General features: G+C 44.6%; 1 protein-coding gene across 1 annotated transcript; it reads right to left on the bottom strand.

Moving 5' to 3' along the window:
* Window positions 1–22,990, bottom strand: LOC139416290 (collagen alpha-3(IX) chain-like). The gene is made up of 32 exons (XM_071164771.1): window positions 22,705–22,990; window positions 21,182–21,250; window positions 19,626–19,661; window positions 19,452–19,523; window positions 18,915–18,968; window positions 16,464–16,499; window positions 16,001–16,024; window positions 15,725–15,778; window positions 15,088–15,141; window positions 14,641–14,682; window positions 14,455–14,511; window positions 14,113–14,166; window positions 13,948–14,001; window positions 13,701–13,754; window positions 13,495–13,548; window positions 13,297–13,350; window positions 13,025–13,078; window positions 12,850–12,903; window positions 12,684–12,737; window positions 12,382–12,426; window positions 10,952–11,005; window positions 10,762–10,815; window positions 6,971–7,024; window positions 6,799–6,870; window positions 6,166–6,201; window positions 5,673–5,717; window positions 5,535–5,567; window positions 2,135–2,281; window positions 1,923–1,977; window positions 1,632–1,814; window positions 1,311–1,388; window positions 1–1,075 (listed from the first exon to the last, which is right to left on the bottom strand). Exons 1-32 carry the CDS (start codon window positions 22,768–22,770, stop codon window positions 891–893), a joined length of 2,037 nt encoding a protein of 678 aa, XP_071020872.1. The 5' UTR covers window positions 22,771–22,990; the 3' UTR covers window positions 1–890.
* Between the last annotated feature and the right edge of the window lie 554 nt (window positions 22,991–23,544).

The following is a 23,544-nucleotide window of genomic DNA, read 5'->3' as shown; positions in this document are numbered from 1 at the left end:
TTTCTGATGCATCCACAACTGTATTTATTTTCAAAACATATTGGAAGGGGAGATTTTAAAATCAAACATGAAAATCGTGAAAAGTGAAACGAAATTTAAAAAAAGGAAATTGACAAAAAAAACTTTACAAACTGATTAAAAAAAAAACAACGAATCTATCAAGAGTTGGAAAATACTGTGGTTGCATCAATATACAAAATATCTGGGCACTTAGGTTTCTTCATTGCCTGTTTGCGATACACACAAAGCTCCTTGGCAGACTTCACTTTGCTCACTGGCACATATCTTCCTATTTTACAATATCATAAGCTTGTCTTGTGAGGTAACACCCGCGGCCTATGCAGAAAGGACCTTGACACATACACATTCACTGCAAGGACAATCACGGTTGTAGTGTTTTGGAGAGTTATCTTCCATAGGGGGGTATGTGACGCAAGATGTTTATGGAGTGAAAGAACATAAGTACATACTTTTACACGCATAAATGATTTTGAAAAATAATGGCCTATAAGCACTTTTCCAGTAAAGTTGTTTTCAGTTGTTAATAAAAAATAAAAAATGTTATTCACTTTTGATGGTATTTGGAGCAACGCTGGTGTTTTCTAACTCTCTTGTGAAATGTTTACTCAGCTTTGTCCACTTCATGGATGGGTGGTCTAGATTTGTAGTCTCAGTTTGTTTCTTTGTTTTCCCAAACTGCTGTTTTCCTTCTTTTAACACTCTTGGGATGTTCTTCTCTTCCTCAAAATAAATCTGTTGCTACTGTTCCCGTCTTGTTTTAAATACATTTAAAGAGGACATTATGTGACTCGTCTCTCTCCTCTCCTCCATCTCTTCCTCATCTTTTCTCCTCCCAGGGGTGGCTAGTTCCGGGATGAGGGAAGTAATGTTTAATGGTTCTTGGGATTGGAGGTTTTCGCATGGACATTTGCCCCCTGGCAGGCGGTAGTGTCGCAGATTCCTGGGGAGCCCGAGTGCCCGGTCCTTCCTGTCCTACCTGCCTCTCCTGGTTCTCCTGGATCTCCTGGGGATCCGTCACGCCCGTCTTTGACGATTCCAAATACTCCTGGGATACCTATGGGCACAGAAACAAGAGTGCAGGGGATGAGCCAAGTCTCCCAACAAGTACACACTGATTCAAACACACAGTGGAACCCTGCGTTACTCTTAAATAGAGGCTCAGATGTCCCACAAAGGGGTTTGTGGCAAAGAGAGTCTACTGATACAACTCCCCTTCACTACCCATGAACTTGTATCATTCTAGCCCAAACCACACTCATTGTGAATGCACGGTGTATAAACTGTCATACCTTGGTATCCTTGGTCTCCAACGGGCCCTTCGATGGCTTTTCCAATGGGTCCCTTGTCACCCTGTTCACCAAGATCACCTGTGGAAGAGACGGAAAACAATGTTACAAAAAAAGACTATCTATTGGCACTACTTTGAGAACTGTGCAATATGCCTAACATACTAGAGATGGTCACATCTGTCTGTACCCTTCATATGAGAGGTACAGTACGTTTTGTGCTGCAAAGTTACTATCTGTTAGTCCATTGCTCTGTGCTGATCACATAGGCAGTTTGAGCCGTATTGTTTCTCGGCATGGACCTGTGTATCTCCTGTTACTTACCTCTGGGACCGGGGTCTCCCAGGTCTCCAGGCAGTCCTCTGTAGCCAGGAGGTCCACGGGAGCCGGGGTGACCGATAGACCCAGTCTCGCCTGGCTTCCCCGGAGGTCCGGCAATGCCGGGGCGACCCACTTGGCCAGGGGACAGGGGTCTTCTGAGGTTGGAAGCCAGCTTTGCAATCTGATCTGAGAGAGGCAGGACAGAGGAACAAGAAATTTGCAAACATGTTTTTGTCAAAAAGGAGTTAAAGGACACTGCACCCTTACAACCCTTTTGATCTCCAAAATCCTCACCATCAATCATAGATCCACACAATTCTCTGATGTGCTGTTCGCTTGCCAGTTTACCCTGAAAACAGAGGCAGGGAAGACACATTTAATTCAGCAGGTGTCGTCAGTGACAGTTCAGTCGATCTGAGACATTCTTGTTGCCGGGACACCAACTTGCCAAGTTGACATGGATCGAAGTACAGCATTAACCCTAGTTACTCAAAGAGGTTACTCACGGGAACACCAATCTTGCCAGCGATTCCGGACAGACCCTGTTCACCCTGAAAGCCCATGAGGCCTGGTTTCCCAGGAACCCCTCTGGCTCCGAGCTCTCCCTGTGGTCCCACCACGCCCTTGGGTCCCAGCTCTCCACGCTTCCCAGACTGTAAACACACAAAAAAAACGAAATCAAATATACAGCTCTTGTGTTCACTAAGTAAATGTCAAACAGAGTTCAATTCAGTGGAGGTGTTCCGTTGTCAGGGAAGAAAGTGTAGGTCTATTGCACTCTGTGGCGAAACTTAGAACTTCTCCAACATTTTGATCTAAGGGAATCAGACAGCTCAATTGTTTCTGGTTCAGTAGTTCATTTGAGATGACCCCAGAATAAGAAACAACCTGACTTATCAAAGAGCGTTGGAAAAGTAAACACTGTAGTTGTGCGCTTCCGTGAGAACATCAGTGTGGGAGTGTACATATGTCTCATATGATAATTAATTGAATGATCACAACAAATCCTAAGTGTGAGAGTTGCTGTAGCTAGCAGCAGGTAGTGTTAGCGAGCCACCTCAGTGCCTTGGCTGTAATTACATTAATTGTGAGGTAAACTGTGCTGCAGCTTAGCGTGACTCCCTTCTCCCCTGTGGGGATGGCAGAGAGTGGGGATAGCAGAGACTGGGCTAAGCAATCATATGGCAGGCTAATTAATCCAGCTAATCCTGGAATGTGAGCTGGGATCCTGTACAATGAGTTAGTGAGTTGCAGTCTGGCCTGGGCACCAGCATTTAGTGCAAACACCAAATCTCTGGCAACATATCAGAGAAAAGATAGAGAGTGGAGAGAGACCATAATAAGGGAAAGAGACACTACAGATGTGTGAGATAGTGAAAAAGGGTCAATGATAGACTGGTCTAGTAAGCCCAACTAAGTAGAGCTTTTGACTGTACGCCTAGTGAATGTGATCACAACTGTTGTGGTAGGTATCTAGAGGGACAAACCTGCCAGTAAAATATGTGTCAATGAATGGAGTTGGACCTAGGGCTCTATTCAATCAGATCCACTTTAGCTAGAGCTGTCAAATCCACAAGTGGCTCCCACTGCATGGAGTCGCAGTAGTAGTTACTGTCTTGTCTCATCGCTACAACTCCCCTACGGACTCGGGAGAGGCGAAGTTCGAGAGCCATGCGTCCTCCGAAACACAACCCAACCAAGCCGCACTGCTTTTCAATACAGCGCGCATCCAGCCCGGAAGTCAGCCGCACCAAGAGGAAACACCTAGCGATGAGACAAGGATGTCCCTGCCGGCCAAGCCCTTCCTAACCCAGACGACGCTAGGCTAATTGTGCGCCAGCCCCATGGGCCTCCCGGTCGCAGCCAGCCTGGGCTCGAACCCAGAGTCTCTGGTGGCACAGCTAGGACTGCGATGCAGTGTCTTAGACCACTGCGCCACCCGGGAGGCCCTATCTTTAAAAATATATTTTTTCCAATTGAGCGTAATCATTTCTATGTAGCTTACACTTTCTCATTCTGAACTTCTAACTGGAGTGGGGTGGTTGTGGCTTTGTGACAATGATCGCAAGAGTAGCTATTCACCAATTCGACTGCTCCAACACAGTTCCATCTCTGACACCACCACAACATCCGCAATGCGGGTGTCTGCTATCACCGGTTAACGCTTGATCTGATTGAATCTAGGCCCTAAACATACAGTGCCTTGCGAAAGTATTCGGCCCCCTTGAACTTTGCGACCTTTTGCTACATTTCAGGCTTCAAACATAAAGATATAAAACTGTATTTTTTTGTGAAGAATCAACAACAAGTGGGACACAATCATGAAGTGGAACGACATTTATTGGATATTTAAAACTTTTTTAACAAATCAAAAACTGAAAAATTGGGCGTGCAAAATTATTCAGCCCCTTTACTTTCAGTGCAGCAAACTCTCTCCAGAAGTTCAGTGAGGATCTCTGAATGATCCAATGTTGACCTAAATGACTAATGATGATAAATACAATCCACCTGTGTGTAATCAAGTCTCCGTATAAATGCACCTGCACTGTGATAGTCTCAGAGGTCCGTTAAAAGCGCAGAGAGCGTCATGAAGAACAAGGAACACACCAGGCAGGTCCGAGATACTGTTGTGAAGAAGTTTAAAGCCGGATTTGGATACAAAAATATTTCCCAAGCTTTAAACATCCCAAGGAGCACTGTGCAAGCGATAATATTGAAATGGAAGGAGTATCAGACCACTGCAAATCTACCAAGACCTGGCCGTCCCTCTAAACTTTCAGCTCATACAAGGAGAAGACTGATCAAAGATGCAGCCAAGAGGCCCATGATCACTCTGGATGAACTGCAGAGATCTACAGCTGAGGTGGGAGACTCTGTCCATAGGACAACAATCAGTCGTATATTGCACAAATCTGGCCTTTATGGAAGAGTGGCAAGAAGAAAGCCATTTCTTAAAGATATCCATAAAAAGTGTTGTTTAAAGTTTGCCACAAGCCACCTGGGAGACACACCAAACATGTGGAAGAAGGTGCTCTGGTCAGATGAAACCAAAATTGAACTTTTTGGCAACAATGCAAAACGTTATGTTTGGCGTAAAAGCAACACAGCTCATCACCCTGAACACACCATGCCCACTGTCAAACATGGTGGTGGCAGCCTCATGGTTTGGGCCTGCTTTTCTTCAGCAGGGACAGGGAAGATGGTTAAAATTGATGGGAAGATGGATGGAGCCAAATACAGGACCATTCTGGAAGAAAACCTGATGGAGTCTGCAAAAGACCTGAGACTGGGACGGAGATTTGTCTTCCAACAAGACAATGATCCAAAACATAAAGCAAAATCTACAATGGAATGGTTCAAAAATAAACATATCCAGGTGTTAGAATGGCCAAGTCAAAGTCCAGACCTGAATCCAGTCGAGAATCTGTGGAAAGAACTGAAAACTGCTGTTCACAAATGCTCTCCATCCAACCTCACTGAGCTCGAGCTGTTTTGCAAGGAGGAATGGGGAAAAATTTCAGTCTCTCGATGTGCAAAACTGATAGAGACATACCCCAAGCGACTTACAGCTGTAATCGCAGCAAAAGGTGGCGCTACAAAGTATTAACTTAAGGGGGCTGAATAATTTTGCACGCCCAATTTTTCAGTTTTTGATTTGTTAAAAAAGTTTGAAATATCCAATAAATGTCGTTCCACTTCATGATTGTGTCCCACTTGTTGTTGATTCTTCACAAAAAAATACAGTTTTATATCTTTATGTTTGAAGCCTGAAATGTGGCAAAAGGTCGCAAAGTTCAAGGGGGCCGAATACTTTCGCAAGGCACTGTATATGTGGTTGTCAAACATACATTCAACACTGACAAGGACTCACTCCATCGTTTGGATGAAGATAAAGAGATTACTCACCTCTCCTTTTTGGCCAACTGGACCGAAGGGACCCTGAAAATGATAAATAAGACAAAAGAAATTGGATGACACACATGTTTTCATGTTGACTGGATGAATATTAATTTGACTGAACTTAAAATATGAAAGATAACTTACAGGTTCTCCATTCTCCCCGGGCAAACCATCAGCTCCTGCCACACCCTGAACAGAAAACAAAATAATTATTTTTTGATGCCATTTACTGAGTGGTTATAATTTTTTCTTTTGCTTTTCAAGCCTGAGTGAATATTTGAATAACAATAATTGGGTGTGCATAGAAGCTTCCATAGAAAATATCACATCTATCTTTGGTTATGTCCCTACAAAAGTAAAATATACCCCCACAATATCTTCCATAATGAGCCCAAAAAAACATATTCCCACCTTTATAACCTTTCCCATTATCAATGACAATGGCAAGATATTCTCCAAACCCTTTATTTAAAAATATATATATTTAACTAGGCAAGAAACAGGGTAACCCCATGAGCACACTGAATGCTGAATGAAGACAGTGGGTACGGGGTTTCTATGGTATTATTATTCTCAACTTAATTTGACCTTTGACCCCTACTGTAGAGAGCTACAAGTGTAGTACATGTGAACTTACCACGTCTCCTTTAGGGCCTGATGCTCCGACTGGACCCTGCAGTAGGAACAGAATGAGAGAGAGAGAGAGAGAGAGAGAGAGGACTGTTGAATAAAAGAGAGCCAGTGGTTGTGGAGACCAGTAGCAGAGCCCATGGCTCCATAGATGGCAGACTGTGTGCATTGAGTGAGGAGAGGGGGGGGGGGGGGGGGGGTTGTGGAGTGGGACAGAGCAGGAAGCTGGATAAAGCCAGGCTTTGTTCTGCCCTCGGCTCCTGAACAGGACTCTTCTTTCTCACCTCTCTCCTGGGTACAGTACAGTACACCGTTAGGGCTGGAGTGAGTAAGCCCACACTGTCCAGGTTATGAGCATACACTGCTCTGATCTAAATGAGTGTGGCAGGAGGAGCTATGTGTGTGCGTGTTTGTGTGCAGTCCAATATTGGGTCAGATGGTCAATAGCTGTAATCTGTTTTTAAAGGCATAGCTACAAATGAAAGGCCTTGTTAATTCCCACAAGGACATCTGTGTGGTGAATAGGGATTCGTGGGCTTGGAAACTGATGGTGAAATGTTCAAATCCCCAGGGTGAACATCACTGTGGGTCACTTCTGCAGTCTTTGGCCAGCAAGCGTTCTGTTCGGGGTCACACTCACCCTCTCACCAAATCCGCCGCGGATTCCGGTTGGTCCGGGAAGGCCAGGGTCCCCCAGAGACCCCTTTATTCCCTGTTGAACATGACAGACACCATCAGAAGACCTCCAACACATGACACAGAATTTCATTCAGGGATTGTCCAGAAAGGATGTATCCCATCATACCACTGACCTGGAAGCCTTTGCTGCCCCGTACCCCGATGTTGCCCACTGGTCCGATGCCCCCCTGGGAAATATACAACATTTTGTTAGCACAACAAGAAATACATCAGGGCCTGCAGACACAGGAAGTACATCTCATCCGGACCTTTGACTTTTTGCCTTCCCTCATCCAATATGATCTGTTATTTTAACCATACCTTTTTTTGTGTGTGAATTTTACCCCCTTTTTGTGGTATCCAATTGTTAATAGTTACTATCTTGTCTCATCGCTACAACTCCCGTACGAGCTCGGGAGAGACGAAGGTCGAAAGCCATGCGTCCTCCGAAACACAACTCAACCAAGCCGCACTGCTTCTTAACACAGCGCGCATCCAACCCGGAAGCCAACCGCACCAATGTGTCGGAGGAAACACTGTGCACCCGGCGACCTGATCAGTGTGCACTGTGCCCGGTCCGCCACAGGAGCGCTAGTGCGTGATGAGACAAGGATATCCCTACTGACCAAACCCTCCCTAACCCGGACGACGCTAGGCCAATTTTGCGGGAGGCCCGAACCGCACCTTTTTAAGAGACACCAACAAAGAAGGACATGATTGTTTATACTTGGTATTGCGGTTGCACTTGATGAAAGAGGCCCAAGAGTCATTGTTGATGTCATGCAGGGTTTCCCACACTCGGTTCTGGGGGCCCCGCCCTGGGTGCACGTTTTGGTTTTTGCCCTAGCACTACGAAGTTGATTCAAATCATCAAAGATTGACGATGAGTTGGTTATTTGAATCAGCTGTGTAGTGCTGGGGCTAAAACCAAAAAGTTCACCCGTGGAGGGGGAGGGGCCCAAGGACCCAGTTTGGGAAACCCTGGTGTAGAGCATGATAATCACTTTTATATCCTGGCTGTATCCTGAATTCCCTCCCTCTAGGGTTCTGATGGGGATCCAAAGACAAAATCCCCTCTGTGTCTCTGACCCGCTTCCATCCATACCTCTTTTATACACTCCTGTCTTCACCACTACCTCCATCTAACTGGAGGAGAATAGCTATATACAATTTATTAGGTACACCCTTCCAGTACCGAGTCGTACCCCGCTTTGTCTCCAGAACAGCCTGAATTCTTCAGGGCATGGAAACGTTGCTCAATTAGCATCAAGGGAAAACGTTCCCGACACCATTACACCCCAGCCACTAGCCTGTACCATTGACACCAGGCAGGATGGGGGCATGGACTCATGCTGCTTATGCAAATTCCTGACTCTTGCCATCAGCATGACGCAACAGGAACCGGGATTAGTCGGACCAGTAGAAAATGTTTTTCTACTTTTTCTACTGTCCAGTGTTGGTGATGGCGTGCCCACTGGAGACTCTACTTCTTGTTTTTAGCTGATAGGAGTGGAACCCAGAGTGGTCGTCTGCTGTAGTAGCCCATCTGTGACAAGGGCCAATGAGTTCCGAGATGCCGTTCTGCACATCACTGTTGTACTGCGCTGTTATTTGCCTGTTTGTGGCTCGCCTGTTAGCTTGCACTATTCTTGCCATTCTCCTTCGACCTCTCATCAACAAGCTGCCGCTGACTGGATGCTATTTGTTTGTCGCACCATTCTCAGTAGACCCTAGACACTGTTGTGTGTGAAAAGACTAGGAGGCCGGCCTTTTCTACAGTAACCGGCGAGCCTGGCACCGACGATTATACTATGCACTCGTTTTTCCCATTGAAAAGTTAAATCGAACAGTAAGTGAATGACTCGATGCCTGTCTGCCTGCTTTATATAGCAAGCCATGGCCACGTTACTCACTGTCTGTAGGAGCAATCCATTTTAGTGAATGGGATGGTGTACCTAATAAACGGGCCACTGTGTGTATATAGTGTGAATATCCACGCCCCTCTGTATTTATTTGGACAGGGAAGCTAAAATATGTACATTTGGATCTATACTCCAGCATTTTGGATTTGAGATCAAATCTTTCATATGAGGCAATAGTACAGAATGTCATCTTTTATTTGAGGGTATTTTCATACATATGTTTTACCGTTTACATTTACATTTTAGTCGTATCCAGAGTGACTTACAGGATAAATTAGGGTTAAGTGTCCTCCTCAAAGCTCTGGGATTCGAACCAGATAATCTAACCTCCCCTGTTATTAGTAATGGGGGGGTGCATTTTTTTTTGGGGGGTGTTATGTTCTTTCTTCCTCTGTACCTTTCTCACTCATATTGTATGTTGCTATCCAACAGTCTCCTAGTTGATCACAACCAATTGTGTTTTATCATTTAACTAATAAGGGGAAGTTTTCACCCTTATCCTCTCTCAATCGTCATACTGTATGTTCAAACAAACAATAAGACGATGGATAAAATGTGTAACACAATCTTGTTTCACTTGCTAATGTCCACATGAAAACAATACAAGTAATCCAGGAAGTTATGACTTATCTTTTAGGGGCGAGAAGCTTTGGAACTTAAAATGAATGTCACACCCAAACTTTAGGGAAAGAGTTGTGTATTGTTGGGCGTTGAAATCCTTCTAATAACGCCTCTGTGCTCTTGTTTCATTTCAGACTTGTTGTAAGTATAATGGGAGAGAATGAGAGAGCAGCAGACTCATCAATAGGTAATGTACAATACACTACATGACCAAAAGAATGTGGACACCTGCTCGTCAAACATCTCATTCCAAAATTATGCGCTTCTGGGAAGGCTTCCACTAGATGTTGGAACATTGCTGCGGGGACTTCCTTCCATTCAGCCACAAGAGCATTGGTGAGGTCGGGCACTGATGTTGGGCGATTAGGTCTGACTCGCAGTCGGCGTTCCAATTCATCTCAAAGGTGTTCGATGGAGTTGAGGTCAGGGCTCTGTGCAGGCCAGTCAAGTTCTTCCAGACCGATCTCAACAAACTATTTCTATATGGACTTTACCTTGTGCACCGGGGCATGATCATGCTAAAACAGGAAAGGGCCTTCACCAAACTTTTGCCACAAAGTTGGAAGCACAGAATCATCTAGAATGTCATTGTATGCTGTAGTGTTAAGATTTACCTTCACTGGAACTAAGGGGCCTAGCCCGAACATTGAGAAACAGCCCCAGACCATTATTCCTCCTCCACCAAACTTTACAGTTGGCACTATGCATTCAGGCAGTTAGTGATCTCCTGGCATCCGCCAAACCCAGATTCGTCTGTCGGCCTGCCAGATAGTGAAGCGTGATTCATCACTCCAGAGACAGTCTTTCCACTACTCCAGAGTCCAATGACGGTGAGCTTTACACCACTCAAGACGACACTTGGCATTGCGCATGGTGATCTTAGGCTTGTGTGCGGCTGCTCGGCCATGGAAACCCATTTCATGAAGCTCCTGACAAACAGTTCTTGTGCTGACGCTGCTTCCATCGGCAGTTTCCACTTCCCAATAACAGCACTTACAGTTGACTAGGGAAGCTCTGGCAGGGCAGAAGTTTTACGCTCTGTTTTAACCATACTTTCTAACGGTCAGGAAAAACACTTCTGCTTGGTAATAAAACAAATAAAATAATGTTTTATTGTCACACACACCAGATAGGTGCAGTGAAATGTGTTGTTTTACAACAAATTAGGGTTAATAAGTGCCTTGTTCAAGGTCACATCGGCTGATTTTTCACCCTGTCGGCTCCAGGATTCAAACCAGTGTTCCGTTACTGGCCCAACACTCTAACCAGTAAACTACCTACCACCTTAGTACATGGCTCCACTCTACCCACTGCCATCTCAACAGGTGGATGCTGCCACGTTTCCATGGATACGGTATTGAACTTTGACCTAGACTACTTACAGCCACTCCTCTGGTTCCCGCCTCGCCCCTCTCTCCTGGGATACCGATGTCGCCCTGTGGGAGGAGTCAGATGATGGTGCAGGCATGTGAGACGAGCTGATACACCACAACTGCAATGTAACAAAACAACACACAACACACAGACACCCCGAAAATACCCCACTGCCCCAGAAGCCCATCAGATACATACAGGAATACCTGGCTCTCCAGACGGCCCTGCCTCTCCCATCTCTCCTGGGTCGCCCTGGGAAGAAAAGGGTTAACAGAAGGGTTATGTGATGGCTTAACTTCACTGCCATTGGCTTAATGGTTCCTCTAATTGTATGATGTCATTTGTGACACCACTGTGTATTTCATCTGAAAGTATGATGTCATTTGTGACTTTACTGTCGGCATGGTTCCAATGGGCACATTCTTGCCAGATCTTACAACACCTGCATAGGTATTTTAAGTATTAGCTAACCACATCATATGTTATAGCAATCTGGTTCCTGACGGCACAGTTGATGAAGTGGCACGCAACCATTGCATGCAACGTCTGAGCAGGGAACCTTTGATTGTAATTGACATGACATAATTGGTGACATCACTGTCTGTATGGTTTATTATCTGATTGTATGATACCATTTGTGACGTCACTGGGTGTGTGACATCACAGTACACATTTATGACATCACTGACTATGACACCACTAGCTGTTTCTTTTGAGTCTGTATTCACATAATAAGAATGAATCCCCCTCGACCACGCCCACAAATTGGGGAAAACAAACATTCTTTCCATTTGACTCCTATGGTAAAAGAGACAACTTCGATTTTTTTGTTATACAGAAAAGAAAACAAACATGCCAAAAAGATGATGTGTTTTCCCCACAGGCGGGCTGTGACGTTATATCTAATACCAACTGGGTCTATGATATCAGTTGTAATATTAGCTGAATGATTCCATCTTTTGATTGCATAATATCATTGTGACCTCAATGGCTTTATGACATCACTAAGAAAATAGCCTAGATTTGCGTCGTTTTTACTTCGAAACAAAAACACTTGTTGGAGTTCTCATATGCTTGCACTGTTGTTTTGATTATTGCTTTTACAGTCGCAAAAATTACATTTGGTTGTGATAGTTGCAAAATGCCTATTTTGGATGCAGCAGTTGTTACCTAAAATGCTATTGCTCGTTGACATAGGCTGTAGCCAAAGAGCCATTTTACTGGTTGAAGGTTAAGTTGAAGTGTTTTGTTGTTGTTGTATAATGCAGTTTATTTACAACGATGTCACAAACATTATATTAAGCAGGACATTCATACAAACCCTACAATCCAATTAGAACCAAAAACTAGTGTGAAATGCACCCATAAGCTACATGTAAATGTAGGCTTTTTTTGCTGGCTGTCTATGAGAACTCCCCCAATTTTACCCCCAAGGTGTGGAAATAGTGAATAGCGACTTGGGGTTTAAACCATAGAATTACATATTAGAACTGAATAATTGAATATGATCTCTGGGGTGGTAAAAATGATGATATCCTTCTCTAGATGGCCCCATTGTATACATCATATCCGTGCCTATATGAAATCACTGTCTTCATGACCTGGTTATGCATTGTTGTCATACTCACAACTCCTCCTGTGGCTCCCTTTGAGCCAGCCTTTCCTTGTAAACCCTGAAACACAGACATAGAAACATGACTCTGGGCTAGTTTCCACAGTAGTACGATGATTATAATGGGACTTGGGCCTAGTAAACACACTGTGAGAGACTCAGTTAGACATGATTGTGTGGTCGTTAGAGTGTGTAAGAGAATCAGTGTGTGCAGGTTAAAAGCGATCTCCTAAGTAGGATACAGTGGGACAGATAATGTCATGCTTAACACAGCAGCTACGGCCACGGGGAGGGAGACACACTGGGTTTGATACTCACAGGAAGGCCGTTGGGTCCTTTCTCACCGGGTACCCCATTCCGTCCGGCGTCGCCCTGGCAACGCAGAGAAACACTGTCACTTATGACATCAGCCACACCCACCGTGGGCTCATGGGAAATGTCAGTAGAGCAGAGAGCATTTTGGCAGGAAAGGGTGCCACTTTACCTTCTCACCGTCCAGTCCCTGGGTGCCATCTTTCCCGTCTCTGCCAGGGATGCCCTGCGGAGGAGAGAAACACTCTGTTGGTCAGGGGATCCGAGATCTCCAATATCTGTTTTCATGAGAGATTTACATTTTATTAGAGATGTGTATTTTAAGAGATTTGTATTTTAAGACTTACAGGCTCCCCTTTGGGTCCTGCTCCCCCGGGAACTCCCTTTGGACCAATTTTGCCCTATTGAGAAATGACAAGGTACAATGTTACATTACCTGAACGGTTTGTAGCGCAACATTAGATCCTTTACAATCTCTTGTACTCACACCGTGTACCATCACATGGCTGTTTAGTCTGCTATGTCATTAGAGATTAGAGTTGCCTTTAAAGAGGATGTTCAGTCAGACATGCAAAATATCAATACAAAAATGTACAGCATGTGTGTATTATTTACTCACAATCTCGCCCTTTGGCCCTCTAAATCCCTCTGGTCCTTTCTCTCCAACATCACCCTGGGATTGTCAAATGACAGACACAGAGCTTTTTATTGATGGGACCAATGGCAGACACCTAACACAATGTAATAAACACCAGTGCCGAAGTGAGGTACGGGTTATATGCTACTCAACAGATAGTACAAACAAGGAGAGACTCACTGTCTTGCCGATGATGCCAGCAATACCAGGTTTGCCTCGGAAACCAGGTAAACCCTGAAAAGAATAATGAGAGAGAGACAGTAGATGCATTACAATCAGGGAAATTGACATAGCGTTTCCACCGCAGCCTATTGAAGTGCTGGTCTGTAAGTTCCAGACAGAAGACAGAGGTCTGTGACAAAGACATTCAGAGGCATGGTACTCACCCGGTCTCCTACTGCACCCATCGGGCCCTGAAGTCCCCTCAAACCACGAGGACCCTGGGAAAAAAACACCACAGGATGGTTAAGAACCAATCAGAATCAATCCCAACCATAAGAATCAATCAGAACGATCAACACTGCATACCATTCACACATCAGGCCCGAGGCAGAAAGTACTGGACAATCTAAACAAACAGGCAACAGATAAAAAATGTCTGTGTTTCGAGCCACATTAGGTGACATCCCTCACCTGCAGGCCCACAGTGCCGGGAGTACCCGGAGGACCAGATGGGCCAGCATAACCCTGGGAGAGACAACAGGACACACAGTTACCAATAGGTATTCCGCATCCAAATTAACACTTCAGACTAGTAAACCTTTCTGCTCCCCGAGTTTCATTCTAAATTGATCTCACCTTCTCTCCGTCTTTCCCGAGCTCTCCCTTATCTCCTTTGTGTCCTGTGTGACCCTAAATGAAGAGAGAGAGAGAGAGAGAGAGAGAGAGAGAGAGAGAGAGAGAGAGAGAGAGGAAGGGGATGGAAGGAAAGACATACGGAAGAAGCAAGGGAATCATATTTAGAGGGGGATGGCGAGAGATATAAAGAAAGACCAAGAAGGGTAGATCATGAGAATGGGAGAGATACAACAGTTAGTTTAGCTGTCATGTTCCTGGGGGAAATGGTCATTTGAAAAGCGCACATTTCCGAGCTTTAAAAGGCATACTCAGTAAAGTAGAGCAACAATGTCCTGTACCCACCTTGAATCCAGGCATTCCTGGAGGGCCGGAGGGGCCAGGAGGGCAGATGGCAGGACACTATAAAGGGGAAAGACAACACTGCATTAGGCAAAGGCATGTAATAAAAATAATGTCCCATTGCTGTTCAATGCAGCACAGATGATGTACTTAAATGTGTTGGGTCTGAAAAAACGTCCTGACACTTACCAACAGATCTCCACTGCCATCAGGGAGAGCCCCAGGAAGACCCTTAGAGAGGTAGAATGAAGTTCAGATTGATATATACTTTTTTTTAAAAATTAACCTTCATTTAACTAGGCAAGAACAAATTCTTATTTACAATGACGGCCTACCCCGGACGACGCTGGGCCAATTGTGCGCCACCCTATGGGACTCCCAATCACGGCCGGTTGTGATACAGCCTGGAATCGAACCAAGGTCTGTAGTGACACCTCTAGCACTGAGATGCAGTGCCTTAGAGCGCTGCGCCACTCGGGAGCCCAAATGAATGTGTAACATTTCCATCTTTCTTTCTTTAAGCATTTCTTCACCCCACATCTGTGTGACCACGCATATCCATCCCTGACTGATGGCAGCAATAACAATGTCACTAAGGTGGAGAATCAACAGATAATGTAGATGTTCTGTACTTACTGGGGGTCCGTCAGGGCCGGGTGGTCCAGCCAATCCTGCAAGACCCTCAGGGCCCTGGGAGAGAGGCAAAGGAACACACAGGTTAGAGTCAATCAATCAACCTGATTCATTTGCATATAAACTGTACCAAAATCACTGCATAGACTTACACTTCCCCATACTCTCATCATGTTAAAATAAAGGAAATCAAAGCTAACGCTCCATTGCTGAACCTCTGACCAGCGTCTCCGATATGAAGCTCAACTGAAATCATGCCTCATCACGATCACGCCAATCAGCCCTGGTTCTCTCTCTAGGGCCCTTTCCCCACTCCACTCCCCGGAAATGAGAACTGTTTATGGAGGTGTTTATGGGAAAACGATTGGAGAGACGTGCCTGTCTTCTCTGTCTCAGGGATCTCCAGTGTTGGTCCTGGAGTGATGCTGCTTCTGGTACTGTAGATTTTACTTGTCATTCAGTGGTTAAACATTAAACTTGCAAACTTGATTGCTTCATCGTGAGTTACCAGGGAGTCCACTAGATACCCAGTAGTGGCAGTCAAAGAGGTGATTAAGTGTATGTGTATATTTCCCTGTTTCCTGTCTGTTGTACATCTTTCTTAATCGGGATGAATTCATTAATTGGTCTTAACACTCACTGCTGGTCCCTGTGGCCCGATTCCGCCCGCAAGCCCATTGGCTCCTGGTGGCCCCTGGAAACAATAGAAATGGGTTGGGTGAGAGCACACACACACACACGCAGCAGGCACGGACATACACAAACACGTGCGTAACTAGAAGAAGTCATATATAGACATGCAAAAATATCTACACAGAGACAGACAGACAGACAGACAGACAGACAGACAGACAGACAGACAGACAGACAGAGTCACACACACACACACACACACACACACGCCATCTGTACTCACTGGAGCTCCCGGTCTCCCTCTGCCCTACGGAAGACAGGGAAAGGCATATTAAGACATACATACATACACACACACACACAAGACAACTTATTAGCCATTAGCTGATGTTAGAATGGTTCAAATGTATAGGGGGAATTGAAGATGTGTGACAGTACACCGTATGCATACGGTGATAGACAGCTGTGTGTGCTTGTGTGTGTTTGTGTTATGATATAACTGGGAACGTTTGTATGTGTCATATAGGTAGGGCTCAGCATTTTTCTTGACCATGTGACTCGACCAGGAAACTCTGGGCCCTAGTTATGGATTTAGCTGTTGACAGGTGAGTGTGTGTAATCAACAGCATCTATATTTCTAGTGATCAGTCTGGTTTAATATATGTTATGAACATGGACCGGTGATACAGGCTACGTTGATGTCTTATTGGGCATGTAACAGAGATGGAAGATGAACTTGTACTTACAGGAGGTCCACCTGGCCCGGGAGGTCCAGCTTCGCCCTGTAGTGACAAAGACACACAACCCCTCAGACAACTTCGACAGATACAATGAAACTAGGTTGGAACTAGGTTAAAAACCTAAAACATTATTTGCATGTTCTTGTGCCAAAACTGGGTTTCGAGGTCTTTGGGAGGGGATGACGTGTCAGCATCGAGTCATGTATCAGTGAGGCAAAACTAGAGCAACTGCCTTGGTCCAAATAGGTGGGAAACAATCAAAATTATTACAGTAATATAAATATATTACAAATGTAAACTGAATACACTTTTCCTATGCTGAAAAGTGCTGCAGTGACCTGATATGACCCACACCAAGAGTATAATAAAGATGCCCCCCCCCACCCCTCTCCTTATTTTGTGCCCCTTTTCCTGTCCACTCTTTCACTCCCCCCACTCTTTCACTCCCCCCTCCCTCCCTGTCCCCCCCCCCCCACACACACACACACTCAACCCCACCAACATTCCATCTCAGCTGTGTTTGGACTGTTTGTGTGGTGTGAGGGAGAAAAAGAGACTTAACACAGTGGTGTCATGGCAACCCACACTGCATTCCACACTGTTCCAACTGACTTTATATTGGATGAGTGTAGACTGCTACTAGACTGCTACACAAATACACACACTAACACACACACACACACACACACAGTTAGACACATGCACAGACACTGTTGCACGCACTCAAGCACATAAATGCACGCACATATACAGTACACAGCACTTACGCCCGCATGCACCTGCACACGAGCACGTATCACACATGCACACACAGAGCCACACGCGTGCATGTCTCCTGTGACGCATGGGAATGTGTCGTGGTTTGTTTTCACTGTTCATCCGTCTACTGTTATTCTCAGTATCTCTAGTATTCTCTGTTTGATTTATTTTACAGCTATTTGAAGCTGGTGGACCAAAATGTGAAGGTTACCACCAGCTTTAAACAGCGGTTTTGGTCACACACACACAGTGTAGAATTTTTGCAACCAGGAAATGACAGAACAATTTCCACTAGATAACACAGCCACAAAGTAAAGACAGCTTTCCCAGTTTGACAACAGATGCTGCTCCGCCGGGAGAAATCAATAGGCGAATATCGCAGCCAATCACAACACTGGCGGGTAAGTAATACCGTGAAACACTTATCGTCCCACTGTTAGCGCCAGATATATTATGGACATTTTCTGAAATTACAATGCAAAAATTCTAAAGAATCCTATGTGTAGCACCTTTAATAGTGTAAACATACAGTGTCTTCCTCTAGTCTAAGCAGTAAAGGCTGCTTATGTGTGTTGAAGAGCATCGGTGAACTTCATTATCTAGTGACTGTTTTGGGGAGGTGGTAGATATGTCTTGACAGCGAAAGGTAATTTTTTTCCTGAAAATGTAGCTACTGTGTTTTGCTCTGAAAACAGCTTCAGCCCAAATCCCTTCCTCAGTGTGAGCAGGGGGAGGGAGAGAACGTCCAAGCTTGTCAACCTTCATCCCATTAGTGCATGGATGTTAGCCAGGAAATAAACACTCACTTCCTGATTAGTGTGACTAATTAGTTGAATTGCCTCCATTTTGACAGCGGACCCATTTCCTCCCTTCAAGTTGTGATCACAGGACCCTTTTTAACATCCTTTTATAGCTCGCATTTAATGCATGACTCCCAACACGTCACATCCAGTTCTGGAGGTGCTAGGTAAAACCATTACGTTCTCCTGCGCTGTACTACTTTCCTGCCTTTACCACCCCGGCATTCATATTCTCAGCGCTTCATCTTCCTCAGAGGATAACTGTACTTATTTCCTCCTGCATCCAAGCCGCAGATCCCTCTGCTTCCTATAGTCTTGGCCGGATTGGTGGGCAACTGTGCGCATTCCAGGCGGGATTAGGGAAGCAGCGGCCAGAGCTAGATACATCTGACTCTGTGTCACCCTGTCCCTCATTAAAAACATTCCCACAAAGGGAATTTGTTTGACAAATCCATCCCGACAGGGAGAAAACAGAGGCCTGAGTAGGTACCAGCTTTAGCCCACCAAGGTCTCAAGGAGCTCAATGTAACTAACGCCCTTTCTCTCTATTCTGTAGGGTCATACAGATATGATACACAGAGGACTGGATGGCACCTACCTCAGCCTAAGGTCATTCTAAGGTCACAACACCAGCTCTCTGGGTGGGTTTTCATAAGTTGAGCTAACTGAGGCACCTCAAATCGTTAATGCCTTTGTCACTCTGTACATACTGTGTGTGCGCGCGCGCACGCGCACCAGTGTACATGTATGTGTGTGAATGCATCTGTGTGTTTTAGTGGCTGATTGATGAGGCCAAAGGGACCGTCTTTAGTTAAAGATGTCATTAAAGTTAATGAGGCACATCCAGAGGCAAACGGCCATGCAGGAACCTTGGGGGACCGATAGGCACTTCACTTACCAACTCCCCTGGAGGACCGTCCTTCCCTGCAGGCCCATCAGCACCTGTCAATCCCTGAGGAAGAATCACAACATCGTTGAAACATTATTAGACATTACACTGTGCTATTTCTTACATCTAAATGACTCAATTCAACTGTTTGAATAGATGCGGGACACATTTTATGGGATAATTCATTCAAGTTCTCTAACAAGAGGCAGCTATGAGCAAGTTGTTCACTGAATAGAGGACAGGCTCCTCGCTCTGTATGCAGGTACATGGCTGTTCAGTCCAAATCAGTCGACTCCAGGCAGTCAATTATACGATGAGATACAGTGAATACTGGGAAGCAGTAAGCAAGTGTAAGCAAGTGTCAAGGAGTAGAGTTTGGTAGCAATAGCCTCAAGCTACTGCATAGCTAATAGGTGCATGGTGAGTCTATGACAGCAATTCAGGCAATCTCTTACGCATCAATAACAAGACCAGTGTGTGTGTGTGTGTGTGTGTGTGTGTGTGTGTGTGTGTGTGTGTGTGAGTGAGTTTCTACGGGTCACTTACGTCCACCCCTGGGAGGCCGGGCAGGCCTGGGTTCCCTGGTCCTCCTGCTCCCCCTGCTTTCCCCTTGGGTCCCTAAACAATTGGAACAGGTCTGTGTTAGAACAATCAAACACCTCACAAAATGTTATTGTTGATCTGTTGTTGTAAAAGGTTATGTTCTGTTGTTATACTCACAGCTTTCCCTGAAAGTCCAGCAGGGCCATCTTTGCCCTGCCAATCAAAAGAAACAACATACGATTCCAATTGGACACACATCTCAAAGGCCTTTGATTTCAGTCTGGGAATTGGACAGATTTTAGGACATATCATGTCCTTAAATAACAAGTGATTACGTTTTATGTTAATACAAGTCCGCAGTCACAAATGCCACTCAATTACCGTGAGTGTGTATGTGTGTTTAAAGATGAATAATACCATCTCAGCAGAAAGATGTGAAATACGGACGTCCTTCTGGCCATTTTTTCCCCCCGTAAAAGGCCAATCAAAACACAACTGAAATGAAACTCATCTAAAGCTATATGTTGAATGGCTACCAGTGATATACAGACTGTGTGTATGAAGTGCTTTAACACACAGGTGGTTGTAGCTACCCTCTGCCCTAAATCTCCCAGTGGGCAATGGGGAAAAATAAACCTTTCTAAAAGACTGAGTGGAATGGTCACATGATGAAAGCCTCAGGTTGGTTTGGACAGGGAGTAGGAGAAGGGAGGGTGGCGAGGAAGGAGGTGTGAGGGGAAACTTTAGATGCTCTCGTAGGGTTGGGGAATGTATGAATGAATGGGTCTTCTGTATGGCTGGCTGGCCTTCCAAACTGTGGTGAATTGACTTTACTCCACTAAAGCAACACAGCTATTCAATCCCCAACATCTAAAGGTTTGATAGGCATAAAATATCAAGTGTATTTGAATTTCTGTTATGAGATCAGAAACGTTGGCAGGCTCTGTTTGGGGACCCATTAACATATCAAGTTATTGTAAGGTTTGAGACCATAGGCCTTAGTGTTTTTGTTTTTTGAGCACATAATCCTATTTCCCCTCTAACATATAGCACAAGTATGAACCTGGTTGCTGGTTTAAGTTCCGACCTTTGTTTTTTTCCATTTCTATCATGATTGGCTCTGATGTGTCATCGGGTGCCCTCCGGCCTGTGTACAGAGTGTTTAATGATGACTAAATACCTGTAAGGCAGGGTTAAGACTCTCAGTGGGAGGAGTCAATCTGTTATAAACTGGATAACTAGAGAGCATTTGACCAGAATTTGATTGCAAGACCGACATTAAAACACCACTATCATCAATGATGGGAAATTAAAACAGCTGTGATTAGAAATATAATATCAGTCATTATTGGATTTTCAATCCATTTGATTTCAGTTTGGTTGTTGTTAATCAGTAGGCTACAACTTGAATAAACTCATCTTTTTTTTATTTTCCCCCTTAAACATTGTAGAAACATAAAAATTACTTTGATTATTATTAGGATCAAAGACAACACTTTCCCTATAAAAAGTTGACATAAATACTAATGTAGGTCCACATAAGTAAATGTTCAAATTTGTTTGACAAGCCAGTGCTAAAGTAACAGGTTACTTGATTGCCTCAGCCATGATGACAACTTCATTCAGTAATTGGATGACAAAACCCAGCTCTACTACACTCCACTACCTTACAGTGGTCTCAAAACCAATGGGAGCGAGACCCTCATGCTTCGGTGTCTGGCTAGCTAACTCACGTCAGTACCATCCTTCCCTGCGGGTCCCAGGGGTCCTGGCGGCCCAACTGCTCCTCGTGGGCCGGGTCTCTGCGACACAAAACCAAGACGTCAAGAATGAATACAAATATCCGCAAGACTGATAGGTATTATCATGTGATACGTCTTCATAAATGGTCTAAAATCAAGCTGCTTTATGTTCAAATGGGCATGGAAGGAATGTGCGCATTAAGAATGAAAAAATAGACAGGATAAACCTTGTACATAAAAAAATATATATACAAAGTCTAAATGCTTGTTGTTGAAAGTATTCCAATAATAGGGTGAACTGATCGTCCGTCATTATTCAGAACGAAAAAGAAGTGGTCACATTGATAGGCTTCAGGTTATATTATATTATAAACTGGGTGGTTCGGAGCACTGAATGCTGATTGACTTAAAACTGTGGGTTATCAGACCATATACCATGGGTTTGATAAAACATTTAATTTTACTGCAATAATTAAGTTGGTCACCAGTCTATAATAGCAATAAGGCACCTAGGGGTTTGTGGTGTATGGCAAATATACCTCAGCTAAGGGCCGTGTCCAGGCACTCTGCATTGTGTCGTGCTAAAGAACAGCCCTTAGCCGTGGTATATTGGCCATATAACCACCCCCCCCCCCCCCCCCCCCCCTCGGGCCTTATTGCTTAATTATATTGCTTTGCATCTCCTAAACAATAAACTGAAAGAAATTAAAACAATCAAATGTATCACAAAATATATGATGTCAAAGCTATGCGCATGAAATAACCAACCGAGCTCTTGAGCGCAGAAATGACTCCAATTACGCACAGGCAGTGCAAATCATTTCTAGGGTCACAAACGAATAATTTAAGTTTAATAATATAATGAATATACTTTATTTAATTTCAGACTGGACTAATAAGCGTAGGTGTTTCCAAGGGCTTCCAAGGAGCACGGCTGAATGAACAAAGGTGTCATTGTGAATAGGCCACTGACCTTCAGGCTCTGCCTTCTTTTGCATCTACTCCATAACCCCTACTCCATAAACTCGCAAGTAAATTAAAAAAGTTAACTGAAAAGACAACAGTCCTTCACGGACACCTGTGGATGATTAAATAAATAAATAACCTAATTATTTCAATAACCCATTCAGAAATCATTGAACAAATCGACACCTAGGCTACATACAACCTTATAAAACAAGAAAGGCATTAACACGTAGGGAAAAAAATCGAAACCGTCTATATATAACCTATGTATTAAACTGTGTCAAAGGTTCATATAAAAATGGACGATAAATAGCCTATATATGTCCACCTTGCAGGAAGCCTAATAATCATGGAAGGATTAGACTGACACATTTACACCCACAGCAGAACGCATAAACTATCAACGAAATGAGAACATCAGGCCAGTTGAGTGCCTACAAATTCTTCAGGCAGTTTACAATGAAGCTATGCAAACAGCAATTCCGAGCACAAGGTTGCGGATGAAAACATTAGGGATGGATAACGGGCGCACCAAAGCCACCGCTTACCTGGGCTGGAGATGATGACAAAAGCTGGCACAGCAAGAGCAGCCCGAGAGCTGAGAATATAGACATGGCGTCCCGCTCGCCCCTCAAATCAGAATTGACGCAGAAAAAGTCGAACCCCGTTCCCAGTCCTTATCGCACGCTCTCCCCCCGGCTTCGTGACGGACCGCTCCTTCACCTTATAGCGCGCGGCTCCTGAATGGCTTTCACCTTGATTCCAGATAAACCTGAGCCTCCAGCCGAGGGGGGCAGATCGCACTGTAGAGAGGGATGAGGGGAGTTGTGAGGTGAGGAACTGATGGAGGGGGGAGCGAGGTAGAGGTGCACGACTTCGGAGCCAGTAAAAGTGGGCTGTGCTAGAACTTTCCTGCCAATCCATGGGGGCACTACTGCCCAATCCAAATCCTGAAGTTATAAGGTTGGTGAAAGCAGTATGGTGAAAGCTCCACTGGCCTAAAGATGACATGGATGGAGCTACACCACATCTCTTTCACCCATCCAAATCATTCAGATCTACATCAAGTGCTACAGTAGAGTCGGTTTGGAATGGATGGGAGGTAAAAAAAAAATCTGACTTCTGGAAGGACCCTTCAATGGTCCACAACTAAGCTTCCCTTGCACCAACGTGCAACAATTTGTCAAATTCACAGGCTGGACCAAGCCTACTTTGACAACATTCACCAGGGGACATTTTAACAGTGTCCATGCCATTGTGCTACACTGCTCCTCAACTGTTAGTGTACAGTCGTGGCCAAAGGTTTTGAGAATGACACAAATATTAATTTCCACAAAGTTTGCTGCTTCAGTGTCTTTAGATGTTTTTGTCAGATGTTACTATGGAAT

Source organism: Oncorhynchus clarkii, chromosome 9 (genome assembly GCF_045791955.1).
Source record: "Oncorhynchus clarkii lewisi isolate Uvic-CL-2024 chromosome 9, UVic_Ocla_1.0, whole genome shotgun sequence".
In the NCBI taxonomy this organism is placed as follows: Eukaryota; Metazoa; Chordata; class Actinopteri; order Salmoniformes; family Salmonidae; genus Oncorhynchus; species Oncorhynchus clarkii.
The sequence above is the reverse complement of the archived record's forward strand: the minus strand, read 5'-3'. Positions and strand labels throughout refer to the sequence as shown.